This window comes from Pungitius pungitius, chromosome 12 (assembly GCF_949316345.1).
Source record: "Pungitius pungitius chromosome 12, fPunPun2.1, whole genome shotgun sequence".
Classification (NCBI taxonomy): domain Eukaryota; kingdom Metazoa; phylum Chordata; class Actinopteri; order Perciformes; family Gasterosteidae; genus Pungitius; species Pungitius pungitius.
The window spans coordinates 5,497,504-5,513,134 of NC_084911.1; the positions used below are offsets into that span (position 1 = coordinate 5,497,504).

At 45.7% G+C, this 15,631-nt stretch overlaps 1 protein-coding gene across 1 annotated transcript; it reads left to right on the plus strand.

The window, feature by feature from the left end:
- The first annotated feature begins 230 nt into the window (after positions 1-230).
- Positions 231-15,396, plus strand: LOC119220678 (neurexophilin-1). Its single transcript, XM_037476840.2, has 2 exons — positions 231-767; positions 12,488-15,396. The coding sequence occupies exons 1-2, from the start codon at positions 711-713 to the stop codon at positions 13,259-13,261; spliced, it is 831 nt and encodes a 276-aa protein (XP_037332737.1). The 5' UTR covers positions 231-710; the 3' UTR covers positions 13,262-15,396.
- The last annotated feature ends 235 nt before the right edge of the window (positions 15,397-15,631 follow it).

Genomic DNA, 15,631 nt, shown 5'->3' on the forward strand with positions numbered 1-15,631 from the left:
GTTTTACTTGATGGTAAGCAGAATTAATTGAGTAGAAGTGATCAGAGAAAATGTCTGAGAGAAGAGGGGAGATGCTGGGTAGGTGGAGAGTTAGAGATAAGGGAGGGTTAAAGAGAGAGAAGGGGGGGAGGAGGAAATACATTTTGTGGAAAGAAAAGTGCAGAGACGCGCACACGTAGGGAGGGAGAGAGAGAGAGAGAGAGAGAGAGGGAGGGAGAGAGAGAGAGAGAGGGGGGGGATGTTAAAACCTGAGTGCGTTCTTCCCAGTCTCAGCATCGCTCAGTTTCTGCGGGAGGCTGCAGCTCCATCACTCCCGCATCTCCACTGGCACCAATGACCAGATCCCATCAACTCAGTTTGCAGTCAGCCCGTTTCACTCTGAACTGGGATTTCGTGGTTTGTTTGCATGGATAATAGCAGCCTACCGCACATTCATGGATTTCTCAACCCACAACAAATTTGACTCAAACCCGGGATTGGTGTAAAAGAAAAAAAGGAGAAAAGGAGGACTCCAAGTGGTTTCCCCCGGTGCTTTAGGTTCGGGGAAGCTCAAGTTAAGCTCTGCCCTGGACATGGGACCGTGTGACAGCCGAGAGGGATCCAGTGCCGGAGGAAGACGATATTCCTGAAGGAGGAGTTTTTATTTTTTTTTATTTATTTTTTGTCCATTTGCTACCGGGGAGGGGGAGCTGTGGGTTTTACGCGCCGGAATGATGCGTCCCAGCCGCGGCTTCATCCTGCTCCTCCTCAACGGGACCGCTTGTTTGGTAAGGTCGCGTAAAGTCACACCGTCTTTACGCGTCATGCACACATTTACCATGTGTCAACCACACCTCGTTGTCTACCTGCGTCACGGCGAGGTGTCTGCCAGAACATTTACACCATAAACTCAAACTAAAGAATATTAGACGACGAAAAAAAAAAAAAAAAATCCTGACAAACATGTTGAAACGGTCACTGAGAGCTGAGATGTTGAAAATGGTTCCAGAACACCAGACGTGTTCCTTGCAGAGAGAGAGTTCTCGAATGCTGTGGCTCACATTCGCTGGTTTCCAAACGCATTCTCCGTTCCATTTTGGCCCAAACTTCGAGTTATGAAGTGAACAACGTTCACGTTGACCCTCCTCAGATCGCTGTTCCCGGCGGATACGCGTGCCGGCGGCGTGCTTACAGCGCGCCGTGGCCCCGGTGTCCACGCGCGCTTTAGAGCCACCTGCGACTTTTAAACCGACATCCTTTTCCTCCATTTAAGGTATGTAACTGCAAACGAAAGTCTCAGTGCTAACACGAAAAGTTAAAATATGTCCTAAATCAATTAAAACACAATAGGTGTAACCCTCCAGTGGTTTGAGACAAAACCAACACAATCTTGTTAAAGCTTCTTCAATTTTTATGCACAGATTGGACCAACCGAACCGCCAGCATCTGGCTTAAAACAAAGCACTTTCTGGTGACCCAAAAATAATTCCCATCCCATAATTCCCATTTGTTTGTAGCTTACATGAAATTCAAAACAGTGCAACCTTGCACTGGATGCAAGGTAATGTGCATGGAGTGCATGGGGTGAGTGAGACTTACTATAAGACAGAGAGGATGGAGCACTAGTCCACACAGACGAGGCGAGCAGCTCCTCTTAGTTTAGTCTTTGTTCGGGAGACCCTCAAGATTGGTTTGGGTATGATTAAATAGAGGATTTACTCTGAGACTGGTGAGATAACTTTAAATTGAAGGAAAATTGTCATCCCAACCTCTGTTCTCTATTGTGCTATTACTACATTTGGCATTACTAAAAACCTAATCCAAGCACCATGTGTTACTAATACCTTCTAAAGACCTCCACTGCCCAATAACACCTGATGTGACAGCGTGAACTGTTCTGCAGCCTTAATAAATATCCCCAAAATTACATAACCATACTATCGAATTGGATCACCCACTCCTCCTTTCATGTTCGCTGGCCGATTTATTAAAAAGCATCCTTTAATGAGAAATCCGCTCGTGATTCACATGAGAAAACTTGAACACCCTCCTGCTCGGAAACCCCTGGGCGGAGTATCACAGGGCTCAGGAAATGAGCAAGCTCCAAAAAAAAGAAAAACAGTAATAACAAAAAGAAAACGTTAGTGCAGAAAATATTCGATTGAGGTGGAGTGCTTGTTTGATGCACCCGTGTGTGTCAGCATCCCTGAAACGATGACCTTGTGGTTTTCATGTTAAAGTCTCACAGGGCAGCAATGGGCCTTTTGATAATTTCAGGTTTGATAGACCCGACTCGTAAAAGACTAAACACACACAGATTTATTCAGTTGAGATACAGCTGTTTCAACAGATCTGAGAGAAAAGAGACCACACGCTGACTTAAAATATGGGTACGGAGGGGGGGGGGGGATAAGTGCCTTTTCAGTCCTTGTTTAACTAGATGAAAGAGTGTGGGGTAATAGGCTTATATCTATGTTGTCTTGTTCCTCGTTTCTTCAGGACCGCAGCCTATTGTTACCCCAAAAGCTCTGTGGCTAATGATAATGATCATTCATTGGGGGCCTCTCCCGCTCTTCTCCGGACCGCGTATCTATGAAAAACATACACGACGTCCCCCAGCGGGAGATCTCGGGTGATTCCTTAGCCATTTGAGGTTGATGAATTATTGGAGCAATTAATACATTAAGTAACTTTTCATTATGCAACAGCTTCACGATTGATAATCCTATAAGCTTACTATTAAAATTCAATTTGAATGGTTTTCTGTGGTAATAGCTGTGCTGTTCCCTGAGAGGGTTTGGGTCTCGAGGGGCCTTCACTAAATGACTACTGATAGACAACTATTAACACAAGGTGCCACTCCGCTTGTTGTTGTTTACGTGATGAATATTAATATTATTCTCTGTATTTGAATGGTGGGTTGTGAATATAATAATTGACTGCTTCAAAAAAATGTTGGCAGCGGTTAGGGTTATTTTTCTTCTGTGATGCTCGGCAAGATGACTGGATTCGTTTTAGTGAATTAAGTGGCTGATATGCATATATGAGGATAATAATAATCCGTGGGATAGGTAGGAGGATAGTTTGAAATGAAGTGTCAGTTCAGTTGCATTGTTTTGATAAGCTGAGCCGAGATGTTAAATATAGTTGCAATTAACTCTTATATTCTTGATCATTTAATCCACTTTAAAAAATGATTATTAATGGCATGTCATGTGATTTTCAAATGACAGAATGTTGTGAAAGTGCTCATTACCACGCATCACATTTAAGAAGAAAAGATAAACTAATTAAGGAGTCGCAGATACAAGTTGAACTGAGCTCACATATTATGCAGAGGAAGGCTATAGGAGAGACTTTGACTCATTGAAAATAGAGCAGGTTAAGTACAGAGTTTTGATGAGGCAAGACAAAGGAGCTAAAAAAATGGAATAAGTAAAAAAAAAAATCTGCCTGGGAGGTTTATTCACCTCATTGACAGTCATCACAGTGTTTCTTCCCCCTTTGCACAGAAGCATTCAAGAAAACAAACTTAATCCACATATAATTACAACAGCAGAACTGCGTACAGCACAAGGTTGGCAGCCTGAATCCACACGCCAGCTGCTGGAGTCTGGGAGGGGTGAGGGTCAACTATGTGAATCCCTACCAAAAGAAGAACAAAGTGGAACAGAAAGGGGCATTGGACCTGACCTCCCCCCCCCCCCCCCCCCCCCCCGGTGAACTGCGGACTGTCTCTCTCACCGTTTACTCCAAAACCACACGACTTTTTGTGGAGGCAAATCTTCATTCTTTATCAACGTGTCTGTCTATTCCAAGTAGGTCAAATATTACTGATACTTTCGCGTGCATCAAAAGGCTTAGATAGAATCCTGGAGCGTGCATGTGCTGTAACCTTCATGTGGTGATTCAGGCACTCGGCTCGTCATGCATCCTCACATTGAGCTCACATGCAGCTGCTCTTTCACACAGGTAGCGTCTCTGTGGCCGTGAGAGACTGGACGGCTTTGTATTCCTTCTGATGGCTTGCAGTGCACATGCAGACGCTGACCATTATGCCTGATCCCAGAATTGACCTCTCTGAACACAATGTTGTCTTTTCCCGATTGAATTTGAATGAATACATTAGTTTATAGTCCAAGGTTTGTGTGCATGGAGGTACTTTGAAAATATGAAACAAAGGTGGTTGGCAAAGAAGGTTCCAGTGCTGTCACAGTGTGTTTTCCACTTTTGCCTTCACCCTCTATCTGACATTGCCATCCGCAAGGAAACACGCACTTATTCAATACGACAATTTTGCACAAACCTTTTTCTAGCATTGAAAGCCTCTCAGAGCCAAAATCACTTTCACCACAAAGAGGGAATTGTTATGAGGCTGTACAGCGAGCCCCACAGCAATGGGACCCCCTGAATCATAACATCGCAGTCCACGGAAGAGGCAACAAAAGACACAATCGAAGCCAAAGTGGCTGTAGTGGCACTCTAAACTGCACCAGACGGCACGGTGCAACAGTGCTTAAGCACACACATACACACACACACACACACGGGGCAAACCAGAGTATTTGTGTGTGAGATTAAAAAGCAGCGTCCGCCCTGCGCTAATTCCAACCACACCCCTCAGTCACACAGCCTCGGATTCGTGCTTCTTAGCGTGGACGTTGTCCACCCAGATAGATTCCGGGGCGACGCCGAGATATCACCTTAATCCTGGGAAAGCAAATAGAGAAAACTAAAACGTCTGATACGGCACATCCAGCACAATGTGAGACAGACAGTGGCATCAGAGTGAATTGGTTTTCCTGGTCTGGTTTTGGACTTTCTCGCTCTCTGGGGGTCTCGCTCTTTTGACATCACCGTTGCAATCTTCATGTCAGAGCTCATAAGCTTCTACTGTCTCATTGCACCGGGAGAGTCTGGCTGCAGGACCACAGTGGAAGCAGAACCGTTCATTCATTGTGCTGACGACCTCTGTCCCCGTTCTTCGCCTCCAAATGGGCTGATTGAGAGGGACGGTGATGACGTCACGGCAGCTTCGTCATAGGCAGCACAACAATGTTATAATGATGCTCACACGCCTTACAAAACATCCTTTTTGGGAGAAATATTGTATAGTTGTGTAACTGATTAATCGTTTCAGTAATTTTTCATAACATTTTGTCGCTGCCAGCTTCTCAAAATGACTTATATGACAGACAAAATGTATATGTTTGGTTTTGGATTGTTACTCTGACAAAACAAGCAAAACTAAAACTGCATGTTTTAGGGATGAATCCAAACTACGTCGTTATTGAGATGTAGTGAAAATACTTTTTAGTTGCAGCCATACCCATCATACGAGTTCCAAATCTGCACATTGTTCAGTCCACACATTAGCGTTGGAAAACACTCGGCTTGACATTTGGGAATGCCAACTGCTTGTACCCTTTTATTGAGGGTCAACATTTATAAAAGAATCTCACTCGAGTGGACAATCATTCAGGACATGTTGCATGATAAGATGAAGAGAGCCCACCTTGACTTTAGTCGAGACACCGTTGGCGGTGGTGGTGATGGTGGGGCGCGAGGCGGGGCGAGGAACGGGATACGGTGGTGCAGGAGGGGTCGCATCGGTTTGTGCTGACGCGACAACTGACGCCTGCAGAGAGACGAAAGACAGTCGGAAAATGGGACCGCAGCGTGTGAAACAGCCTGAGTATGCACAGCCACACCAAGAGTGACCCCCCCCCCCCCTTTCCCTGCAGACCCCCCGCCGAGGGAGGCCGGGACGCCTGTCCTCCACCCCTCCCTCAGGCCTGTAACATCCCCACAGAGATGGTCAGAGAGACTGACGGCGAGCCGGCGTGCTGACAGCCCCTCGAAGCCAAGCGCCGAGCTGTCCTGAGACAGAATACGTTGACTGCTCAAAACCAGCTTGATTTATTGTGCCGCTTCTCTCTGGCTGAATGGGGGGTATGGGGGGGGGGAAGCAGATCCTGGAAGACTATCTGCAGGTCTATCTGCTGGTTTTAATAGTGGAGGGCGGATTACAGAAAAACGACTCGTTGCCTCCGGTGGAATGAGTGGGTACGATCCCCCCCCTACGGGGTCCAGTTAAACATGCGCTCGGCTTTGCAATCGAAGGAATAACTAAGATAACTAAGGGCGGTGAAATCCATCACAGACGTTATAATTTCAGAGCGCTTGTACTGCAACCGACAATAAAGGAGTTTTACTGCGTGTGTGAAAATGTTATGGAAAAGTGTCGACGTGGAGCGAAATTCTCATCTTTTCAGGAAGGCATCCGAACAATATTACAAAAAGCGACGTGGGACCCGGGGACCTGGGTTTATTGGAAGGGGAACATCAGGCTGTCAGTGCAGTTTAACGCTGAATGAAAGTCAGGCTTTTCTCACGCCGACCCCGCCGGATAGCGCACCGCGATGAGAGCGGGGTGCAAAAGCCCATTTGTGTTCTCAACTCAATCTGTAAGCAGTTGGGTTCTGCGTGAATGAACGTGCAGTGAGCAGTGCACCACGGCGCCGCCCGCTGTCGGTACAGTGGTTTTCAGGGTCGTGGTGGAGCGCGTGTCCAGACAAGGCCCCGCTAAGGGTCCTTTCGGGGGTTTCCGTTTTAAACCAGCGCACAGCTGCAAAGGGAGGTGGCTGAGCATGAAAGATTTACTGTTTCAAGAATGATGAATGGATAATAGGAAGATTTATTTCTTTGTTACAGAGTACAGTCTCTTCTGAATTATATTGAGACAGTGTTTTTTTTTTTTAAACAAAGGGCGGCAATCAATTGCCCATTTATTTCTTCAGCTTGTGCAGCCATGCACTTCACAGTCATCCTGTGAGGAGCTGCAGTGTTTTCTATTTATTTGGAAAGGTTCGCTGACCTTAAGTGCAAAAAGATTGTTTCGTCAGTTCATTGAAAAGTAATGTTATTCACTACAGTGGTACCTGTGTAGTTATGGTGTGGTTTGCTCTAGGCAGCTTCAGGTTATTGCAAGATAAAAAATAAAAAAAAATAGAGGTGTTGCCGCGATCTTCCCAGAGACGGCAGCCAGTGCCACAGTTCACCTAACACACGTTTGAAAACGTCCTAATGCAGTTGAGATGGCTCGCAGGTCACCTGTTGCCAGGTTGCGTGTCAAATGTTTCAAACTAAGCACTTGTGATCAGATTTCCCTTCCCTGCTCACATTTGGCGTTATCCGTTACACAAAGAAAGGTTTGACTTCTGCTTAAGAAGCAGATTGCTGTCCTGGTTCGGTGGCTCCCTTTTGGTCGGAGCAACGTGGCAAATATGTAAAGCAGACCTTCGGAGTGGCGAGAGATGCTTTGCATTCATGTGCGTCATGCGAACGTCAATGCATCCGTCAACCGCTTCCTTTTTTGAAGATCGCGACCAATGGCCTTTCAGTGCTAATCAAAGTGTTAGCCTTTTTTACACAGGTACACCTTTTTGGGGGCGTTTTTTGGTGAGGGTTGAAACAAGTACTTGTGCTTTTGACTCCTGTCAAAATCCAATATGAAGACTATGGCATTTCATTATGAATAAACAATTGATAATACAGCATTGAATTGAAGCCTCTCATATCCACTAGCAGTGTCCTTTCAGCGTTTACTAGACATGTGCGAATGCTGTAGCAGCATTTTAATCGGCTCAAACCGCCAAGCCGTCAATATGCTGTAATGTAAAAAGTTTGACAGCCATTTCCCGAGCTGATTCCTCTCTGAGCATACAAAATGAGCCCAGCTCCCCTGGGACCACACAACTGGCCCTGCCCAAAATGGGCTGGGAAATAGGGTGGAAGATGGAGGAGTACATTGGGACAAAAGTTTAGAATTAAAAAAGCTTTTGATTTTGTTCCCCGACTGTAGATTCAAGCTCCATTGACCCCCCAAAAAGCTGGGATAAATTATTCATCAAGAGTCGAACAACGTGTTTCTTGTGAAATTAACTTTCTCTCCGTCAGCCCTTTTTGGATGTAAACTAGCAAGAAGAATAATTAGTTAAAAGGGCACAGACATTTTCTGACTTTAATCATGTATCAGAGCATATTGAAATCTGGAAAAAGGAGCAAGGCAAAGGGGGAAAAAGGAATAAAGCATTACAAACACTGAAGAAATCTGAGCTGCCAGGGACTTTATGAAAAAAAAGATTTATGCCATATTAGAGATGAAGAAAATGTTCGACTCAACAGCTAAAGAGTGCTTATTGAACTTGTCAGATCCTCATGACAAGCACATGCTTTCAGCACGCCTGAGTGTCTCTACAGGAAGATTTCTCTGTATTAATGAGTTCATTTATTTTAATCCAAACTACAAATTCATAAAAATACAATTTCAAACTCAGAATCTAAAAAGTTTGAAGCTTAAATTAATGTTGAATTGAATTACATGCTACATGACATTCAAATGTTGTCACATATCAAATGCATTTCTTCCTGATCAGTACTTATTGTAATGCACAATGTAAAGTGCATTTGTGAAATTAATATTTGATTACTCCACTGATACTACTACAATGTAAAATACCATTTCAGGGGCAAGTCAGAATCAAATTTGTCAAATCAAATCTGCAAAATATGGGTTTTTGACCACTTGGAGGCAGCGTAGACGAGTTGTAAACACAGTGTACCCCTTTTAAATGAATACGCCTCCTGTAAGAAACGTTTGTCTATTTACAGAGTAACATTAGCATTCATGTGGACCAGTGTTTCAGGCCACCTCATGTAAACCCAATATTTGCTCTCTTTCTAGTTATACTTTGGTCTCTACCAACTATTTCTATACTATTGGCTCAAGAATGCTCCGCTATTTTGACCAGTGGTTAACTTTGTATTAATCCACGGGGAACTCAAGTGCTCCGTCGATCTGAGGGGAGCGCTAATGTCGCTTGATCACTTTCACGAATCTAATTTCAACATGGTCATTTTATCAATCGTTATTATAAAAAGTACTTTTAACTGATACTTTAATTAATTAAAACTAATAATAATTTGATTTGATTTAAATTGTGTCATGCAAAAAAGGCACAAATTCTCATTTAATTGTTTTGCAAGAAAATTGAATTTGTGATTTGACTGAGTAATCAATAACTCCACGGCAAGTCCAGAGCTTTTGGCGGGATGTTGGCGAAACCCTCGCTCGGATCGAGAACCTTAACGAGTGAAGTTTGAACGATCAGGCTGAAGTCCGAGTCTGATCCCGGAGCAACATCCTAAAGGGGACGCACTGGTCCGTCGCCCTTCCGCTGCTCTCTCTGATTTATGGCGATGGTTTCTGCAAAGCGGCTCCCTGGTCCTTCTGCTGCATTATGGCCGTGGTGGACCTCTGTCACCGGGTATGGGTCGGGGTGGGGGGGCGAGGGGTGGGGTTAAAGCGGTGTACCTGTCGCTGTAACAGGCTGTATAGGGCCTGTGGAGCTGGCAGGCTTGTGAGGGTCGTTTCCCTCCCCACACTCCCCGCTGGGACAGAGGCCTGCGGCCTGTGCTCGCTGAGGCTGAATGACTCACAATTACCACAGCGACGGAGCCCGAAGCCACCTCCCATCCTCTCCAGACGTTTCACTGACTCACTTAGCGCACATGACAAATGACAAAATCACCCGAACCTCCGCCCCCTCACTAAGACCTGATTGCCCATCGCCCACACTTTGCCAACAGTACTTAAAGCCGGGATACATCTTGCCAAGCTTCATGAAACAAAACAAACTTTTTCAGAAAGCGCCTTGTTCTGCACTTTGGAGGCTACATTTTACAATGCTACATGAATGTACTGTGGTTGGTGTACATTTTAGTGTGGCAAACTGAACCACGTTAGACACTAAAGCTGCACTTTATGGACTTAATAAATGTTCTGAATAACTGGAAAATACATAGCATTTAAGGTTCCTCAACAAAGGATGACTTTGTGTACTGGGTTTTAAATATGAAAGCATGTGGGTGGTAGGAACACCTTAAAAGCACACCACATTAGTGCTCAGCTGTTAACAAAACAATGTTGTCGTGTGCAAAATGTGAGAATAGTCATCCAAGGCAATGCATTCATGTTGTAACATTGTTAAAGCAACAGTGAACTCTGGAGTCTGCGCCACCTCAACTTGCTTACCCCGCACAAATGGAAGGAGGGAAGCATGCTGATATGCTTAAATTTAAATCTTTCACCTCATATACTTCCCCAGTTAAATGCAGAGTGGCAAGAGAGTTGTGGCAGTGTGCAGTTTTTGGGCAGGGAGTAAAACTAATGATTGTTGTAATATTTAATGACGAAAAATGACTTATGTTGCGCATCAGAATATGTGACCCCTGTGACCTCGGAGATGCATTGATTGTCCACTAGATCACACAAGGTTCGCAAAACCTGCGAAAAGTGTCTAAAAGGTGATATTTTACTTGCAGAAATTAAATCACAAATGCATTAACGCTGTGTGTGCTCCCTCACTGCGGAAGAAATAACAGCTAGCAAGTATTTTTTTCCAGAGCTTACGCTCATTTTGAAATTTGTATCATGACAATGATGGTGCAAATCTGACACCTCCACCAGTGGAAGACATTTCTTCTGTTCAACAATATCACAATGCTCACTTCGTCCCTCTGCTGCAGCCTGGCCTCTCGGGTTTTCTAACGAAGAGTATGCAAAAGAGAGGAAGGCGAGCTTTATTCAATATTCAGTATAAACCACTGCAAAGCTTTCTGCGCTATGTTAAAAATGTTAAAAAAAAAGACTAATCTGAAAAGTATCAAATCAATATGGTTTCACCTTATCAAATTGTTTTGTTCATAATTAATAACGTTGGGATTCTCAAGGATACCGTGAGAATTTTCGGAGTCGGAGTTATGGGCAGTCCCCCCGGGGGGACTGCAGGGTGGTAGCGGCAGGGCATTGTAGCAGCAGACCGGTAACTAGAGGAGAGGGAGCTTGGCCTCCAACACCCTCGTTGTAATAGGGCCAGATTAGAGGGTGGCGGGTTGGGGGGGGAGGGGGGGGGTCCTCTCATCTGAGTCCAAACTCCAGACCACAACCGCATTAGCGGTAATCCTCACAAAGCCAATTAAATGCAATGCACGTTGTTTTGAAAGGAAATACATGTTTTTAGAGTGACAGACAATCAATACCGCTGACTGACTGCAACGCAAGTGAACAAAACTGAGCCGGATTGAAAAACCTGCATAAAATGGAATAGAAATGAGTCAGACTTAATAATCCTGTCTAAGCCTGTATAAGGAAGCCCTTGCAGTCAAGACAGTAGACGGATCAGAGCACAGACAGGAGTGCATGCATTATGCATCATCTCACAATCTCTGCGGGTCGAGCGCACAATACACAAACTCATCCTGCATTTGCATCACTTATTGTTCACGTTTACAACTCAAAATTTCAAAAGTGACGAGTCTGCTTTTATGTGTGTGTGTGTGTGTGTGTGTGTGCGTGTGTGTGTTTTCCACTGCCAATAATGCTGTGGACTTTTATGGGGCAGGAGATACCTGTTTACAGACCATTACCGTTGAATAATGACCCATTACTTTGCTCTTACATTCATACACTCGGCAGCCCTGTCTTATCTCCCCTCCCCGTCCCCTCAGCAGGTGTTAACATCTGACAGCTTTGTGTGTGTGCCGATACAGACTCTTTTTCTTTAATTAAAAATGTCTTAATTACTCTCCCACTTTATTCTTCGGTCCCCCGCTAGTCCACCTCCCCTTCCACAAACACTTTGATCCTCTGACCAAATCTTTCAAAGGCATTAATAGATTTTCCCCTATTCTCAGACTTTCCTGTTCCCGAAGAGCTACAGAAGCAAAGGGGTCGCAGCACGGCTTACTCTGCTTGACAATCTTCCTTTAACATTTTATACATACTTTCCCTTCAATTAGATGATCTTCAAGTGACCTTGTGTGACTTAATTTAACTGAAAATGAGGTGACCAAACATATGAATGGCACCCCGGATGAAGTTTAGGTATATTTTAGACACTTTATAAGTACATAAATCAACCTTCAACCTGTGATGTCAGAGAAACAACCTTAAAAAGCATTTTTTAATGACCGAGCTTCAGTGTTTTACAGGATTATAGACTTTGTAGAAAATTGTCCCGCCTCACAAATATTGATTAAACTGCCAACGACCACAGGAGTAACGCGCCTTATGTGAATTCAGTTTTGGTGTGGATTTAATGTGTGAATCACTTCTTTGATCCCTCTGGCCTTTGAGTAGCTCAGAGGAGGCATAAGATCCCATTACTAGGGAGCTTCGGGAGTTACATTTGCTCTGTGAAAACTAGACATAAACAAAGGAATGTAATAATAGCAATACCTGCAAAATTTCACCCTTTTATTTATATATATAACATTGATAGAATGTCACGGTTACTACCACGAAAGCTGTGAAACGTAAATTAAGTATCGATTAAGCCTTTAATTGTTTTTTTTTCTGTCCACGGTTTCTACCTTGCTTATAACTACCTACTTTCTCTCTCTCTATTTTCCTCTTCAAACCCCGCCGCCGACCTCCTCTCTCCAGGTGGCCTTGAGTCAAGAAGACGACCCCTCCAGCCCCAAGAGCTCCTCGGGCGACTCCTCCAAAACCGTGGGCCTACTGAGCGGGCAGGCCCACCTGTCGCCCCTGAGCCGCTGGATGCTCCACAGCAAGAGCAGGGCGGCTAACACCACCTCTGTGGAGCTGCCCTACCGCTCCCCGGTCCCTTTCTCCAAGCAGGAGTTTTCTAAACAGGAGTTTTGGGAGATGCTGGGCAGCGACCTGCTCAAACCCGACGCCTCCAGCTCCCGGGTCAAGCGCCGGCCCATCGTCAAGACGGGCAAGTTCAAGAAGATGTTCGGCTGGGGAGACTTCTATTCCAATATCAAGACGGTGAGGCTCAACCTGCTGATCACCGGCAAGATCGTGGACCACGGCAACGGCACGTTCAGCGTCTACTTCCGCCACAACTCCACGGGCCAGGGCAACATCTCCGTCAGCCTGGTTCCACCCGTCAAGGCGGTGGAGTTTGACCTGGAACGCCAGAGCGTGGTCTACCCGAAGGATTCAAAGATCTTCAACTGCCGCGTGGACTATGAGAAGGTGGACCGCAGCAAGCGCACCTCGTTGTGCAACTACGACCCGTCCAAGACCTGCTTTCAGGAGCAGATCCAGAGCCACGTGTCCTGGATCTGCTCAAAGCCGTTCAAGGTCATCTGCATCTACATTTCCTTCTACAGTACGGACTACCGCCTGGTCCAGAAGGTCTGCCCGGACTACAACTACCACAACGAGCTGCCCTACCTGCCCTCGGGATAGACTTTGCAGGGGGTGAGAGAGCAGGGGAAGGGAGAGGAAACGGGGGGGGGCGAGTCGGAGTGACTGCAACGCGTCAGGAGAGAAGCGTGGCTGTGAATCGCCCTTAATGCCACCGTGGCAGCAAGACACCTTCAAATTAAAACCCGCTCTGTAGCCTGACTAATGTAAGATGTATAAACATATATGCAAAACAAAAACGACAGTATGCAGGTAATGAGGTGTGTTTGGAATGCGTAACTGCAGCGTTCATTAACTGGAGCGGTCCAGTTAATGAACGCACCTTCTTACCTCCATCCAGTTTCTAAATGCCAACTCGTCGCCAGCTCACTGTCTCTTCATTAATTCATCTGTGAGTGTGGTCCGAGTTTCCTTTTAATCGCCCTTTACTGTATCGCTCTCTTTTGCAAAGTTACATGGGGGCATTTCCAGAGAAAGTGTTTATTTAAATGGTGCGACACGAGTCACTGAAGCGTTGTACACCAATCCAGACTTATTACAGACATATTGCGGCGTTTAGCATCACACACTGTAAATGACAAAAACAAAGTCTGTGTTGTTTCACAAAGAGCAGATGAATGTAGAGTGTAACCGGCCACACATTAAGGTTCACAGTATTTTTAAAGGGCGGCTGTTTTGGGGGTGAACTTTAAGTCAATCCCAAAACAGGTTTCTCTTACTAGCAGCCCCCCAAAAATCAAATCCCCATGTATTTTTTGGTCATGTCTACTGCATTTCAATAAAAGTGGGATGGGAGGAAAGGTGGGGGGGGGAATGTACAAGGAAAAAGCAATTCAAAGATTTCAGGTAAGGGCTTAAGACAGTGCGGGGAAATAACGAGATTCTGCATGCAGATAAAATTGGCCCTCCATACTTAAGAGAGGGGGAGAGAGAGAGCGAGAGAGAGAGGTGGGGGAGTAAGAGAGGGAGAGATTCAGTGAGCTGTTTTAATTAAAGTGGAGAAGGAGACTTAGGGTATGCAGCGCCGTCTATTGTCCCTTCTGTATGAAAAAGATTACATTTTGTTGCCGTCAGGATTCCTGATTTCACGCCTTGATAACTTTGACTGTTTGAGGCACATCGCTCCCTCCCGACAAATACCGTGTTCTCCAAAGTCGGCCCATTATCTCGAATAAATGAAAATATTATCATAATAATGACATATAATTTAATCTCCTTTAGAACTAATTAAGGTTTCAAAGAGAGGGCGAGATGTGTTTTCCTAGAAATCAAGTCGGCGAGCGGGAGAATACGACGATGTTTCTCGGGCACGGTGGTGGGGTTTTTTTTTTTCCCCGAGTGAAGCCGGCAGCCAAAGCTCGGCCCAGAGTCAACCGCTCTCATTAAGATAAATGGCCACTGGCTGGCCCGCCTGGCGTCGCTCACACAAACAATACCAGCGAAGTGAAGTGCACGACGGAGCCATGAATTATTGCCCGGCATTTCCTTGGCGAGGGGGCACAGTTACACTTTTTTTTTTGGTGAACAGTCTCAAGACAGGTGGGAAGAGTTATTAAAATGTAGCTTGATGCAAACGGTGCTGTGAAGTCGGGGGGGGGGGGGTTCAATCTCGGCTCAGACTGCAAGTCCCAGGTGGACCCAGACAGCGGTGAGCGGTCACCATGAAGCCACACGGGGGGGGGGGCATGGGGCCAGATATGATTGCATCGCCCAGGCTGCTGCGTGTGACATTCAGGAGCAGGAGTAGTCGTAGGGTTAAAGAACTGTAGATCTAATGGCAGCAGTGTGTGAGTCATGACAGCCATGATAACGGCTCCACTCTTGCATGTGATCTTTGTGTGCAGTGTCTTGCAAACAAAAGACTTTCCCGAAGAGGCCACCATCAATCAGAAGGCAAACGATGAGCAGATTCGGATCCACAGTAATGCAGTATTTAGGTGAAAATATGCGTAGTGTCCGATTGGAACATGCAATTCAGATGAAGGTCCCGCGTGCTGGATGAGATACAAGCATGTAGAATGCACTCCTCCCAGCATGAACGAACCACTGCCATCCTCTCCCTGTGTGTGACCCACGGGCTCAGCCTCCACACCCCTACACCCCTCTCTACCTCCCCTAGCCTGGCATTGAACCCCGCTGCGGTTAGTTCCCCACTGCTGCCCCCCCCCCCCCCCCACCCCCCTCCCTCCTGTGTACGTCGCTGAGCTGGCTAATCTCTGTGAGCTTAACGCCGAGCCAACTGAACATCAGCAGCGAGAACTCCCCTCTCTCCTCCTCTGCCTATCTATTTCTCTCTATCTATACTGCATCAAACAAACGCTTGTGCACACACAGTCTTGAGATGTTCTGGTTTAGGTATTTCCCTCCCTCCTGTTCAAAGCATTTTACATAAGCCCCTGGATTGTGAGGACG